Raw genomic sequence first — 2724 nt, 5'->3', positions numbered from 1 at the left:
TCAAAGGATTTACAAACACATTTACGTACCACTAGTAATTAAGATCTTTGATATAAAATATGATTACCAACTTTACTCTGTCAAGAATATACAAAACACGAATATAAACTCTGGTTATATTATATTCACTGAAACTCTAAGACAACTGAATATTTTTATTAATACACAAAATTTAGTACAGTTGAACAACAAAAGTAAATTTATCATTGTGGTAATGCAAGAAGTAGCTAATTATACATTATTGCAAGAAACATTTCAAATATTTTGGGCGAATAAAATTTTAAATGTGGAAATTCTTCTACCAGTTAAGGAACAAAATACTAAGTTCCCATCCGAAAGTACATTTTTAAATATCTTTTCCTACAGTCCTTTCATTACAAGAAACTTTACTAAAGAATACAAACAGGTTAACTTAATCAAGAGGGACTTGAACCACCTTAAGGATTTATTCAATGACAAGACAAGAAATGTGAATCAGTATCCTTTATATATAAGTGACATCAACGCGAAAGGTTTCCAAACTATCGTTCAAAATAAAAATGGACTAATAATCAAAATTTCAGACATGTTAGAATCCATTATACACTATACAAATTTCACACCTGTAATTGTCAAGCACCTGTATAAGATTCGAGTAATAAATATGCGATCTTCAAATGGAACTTGGATTGGACCTATCGCTGAAGTTGCCAGTTCACATTCCGATATATGTTCTTTCGCATTCATAGCATTGGACGAACGGTGGACCATAGTAGATTTTTGTTCAATGTTCAACTTCAATGCCTTTGTATTTGTTTCTCCATCTGCAGTTCTTGTTCCACAATGGCAATGCTTTTTCCATCCATTTAGTAAACATTTATGGTTTGTGTTTACTGGAATGGTGTTCTACATGTGTGTTTATGAATACATCAGTCAATGTATTTATCAAGGAGTGTTCACGATAGCTATTGCTATTGAAAGTGTTTTATATGTACTGTTAATTGCGCTGCAGAAAACTGTACCTGAACCAAAATTACAACTTTCAAAATTCATTCTTATTGTATCAATTTTAACCTTCATCGTCATAAGTGGTTTATACCAAAGCTCCTTAGTAAGTTACATGATAATGCCAAAATATTACCCTCCTATTGATACACTTGAAGATGTAGCAAAGTCGGATTTGGACATTGAAACAAGTCCTCAATATGCTGCTTCTCTGCGGCTATTCCCTCATAAAAAAATAAACGAAATAATTTCGAAAATTAGAGAAAAAGAGGATATTATTAAAGTTGTGGAGTTGCTGGCTCAGAACCATGATAAAATAGTATTCAGTACACATCTTGGAGCAACAGTGTGGCATCAGATGTATAAATCTGAAAATGGTAAACCGCTACTTCATATCGCAAGGGAAACTATTGGTCTAACATATGCATCGTACATTGTTCCGAAGAATTCGCCTTACATTCAGCGCTTCAATGCTATTATAGATAGAATGGTAGAAGCTGGTTTCAGAAGTACAGATTTTATAAGAAATTACACATTGTCTCGAAATCACTACAGGAAAAATGATGATGATGATGATGAAAAAATTGTGCTCACAATGCACCACCTTCAGGCAGCATTCTATTTGCTAATAATAGGACTAGCAATTAGCATTGTAGCTTTAATAAGTGAAACTATTCTTTCACAATTTATAACCGGAAGTAATCATCAATCATGGTTTTTGAGAAAGAACCATGCTTGTTTTGTTCACTAATATGTGCCAACGGTACTTCTATAAAGCAGTTAAGCTTAGTTGATTAAGAACTGAGTAAGGCGTTCTACAAATGTCTAGCCTCTTCGAAAGATGTCAGTGTATCAAATGGAAAAAAAAATATATAAAAATATCCATGCCTCTCCAACAAATAAAAAATTAAGTTGAAAACACCGTTTAGTATCTTCAGAGCAATTGATATCACGAGAAAGTCAAAAAGAGATCTTATTTAATCTTAAACATACCAAGGAAAAATCAATGTTGGTCAAACGTTCATTTTATTTCACATGTTACACTATTTTATAAAATCTCTGAATGTTTTATATTATTCGTTTCAACTTTACTTTCACTTTTGTTAGTTTTCAGTTCTAATATGTCTACTGAAACTTTACGAAAAAAATACCATGTCGTGCTGAGTGATTTAATTCTCATTTTTATTTTGCAAGAATCTTTTTTATTCGCTAAACCATCATTGTTTTCTTTCTTAATGTACTATTATTAAGTGACATTTACACGTTAAAGCTAACAAGAATATTTTCCAGTGTTATATTATTGCTTTCCAGTGTGTTTGGAGAATGCAATCGAAAGAAAGGGACAATGTAAGAACGTAATAACAAGATATGCAGTGTGTAAAGTTTAATTTGTGAGAACTATTGCATTAATAGAAAACATGTCATATGTTTCAAATATAACAAATAGTAAAAATTTATATCTTTGACATTCCTTGCTATACTGTAAGCAGTGTTTCTTTCAGACATGTTTTTGGGGGCGCAGCCCCCCAGCGAGCTCTGAGAGTGCCCCCCGGACGAGACCAAAATAATACGTCTATAATACTGTATAATAATAAATAAAATAGTACCAGCAATGCTCCCCGGAATACTGCGTGTGCCCTCACGAAACATTTTTTTTTCGGAATGAACAACTGACAGTAATCGAGAAGCATAATTTCGTGAAGAAGAATAAACAAAAAGGAACAAAAAATATGAATATGG

The 2724-nt window shown here is 32.2% G+C and overlaps 1 protein-coding gene across 1 annotated transcript; it reads left to right on the top strand.

The window, feature by feature from the left end:
- Positions 1–643: 643 nt before the first annotated feature.
- Positions 644–1735, top strand: LOC145678804 (uncharacterized). Its single transcript, XM_081749325.1, has one exon. The coding sequence runs from the start codon at positions 644–646 to the stop codon at positions 1733–1735; it is 1092 nt and encodes a 363-aa protein (XP_081605451.1).
- The last annotated feature ends 989 nt before the right edge of the window (positions 1736–2724 follow it).

The sequence above is a fragment of the Thermobia domestica genome, chromosome 1 (genome assembly GCF_964235325.1).
Source record: "Thermobia domestica chromosome 1, izTheDome1.hap1.1, whole genome shotgun sequence".
Taxonomy (NCBI): Eukaryota; Metazoa; Arthropoda; class Insecta; order Zygentoma; family Lepismatidae; genus Thermobia; species Thermobia domestica.
The sequence above is the reverse complement of the archived record's forward strand: the minus strand, read 5'-3'. Positions and strand labels throughout refer to the sequence as shown.

Coding starts and splice junctions, on each gene's coding strand:
- LOC145678804 (XM_081749325.1), top strand. CDS start 644: ATGCGATCTTCAAATGGAACTTGGATTGGACCTATCGCTGAAGTTGCC.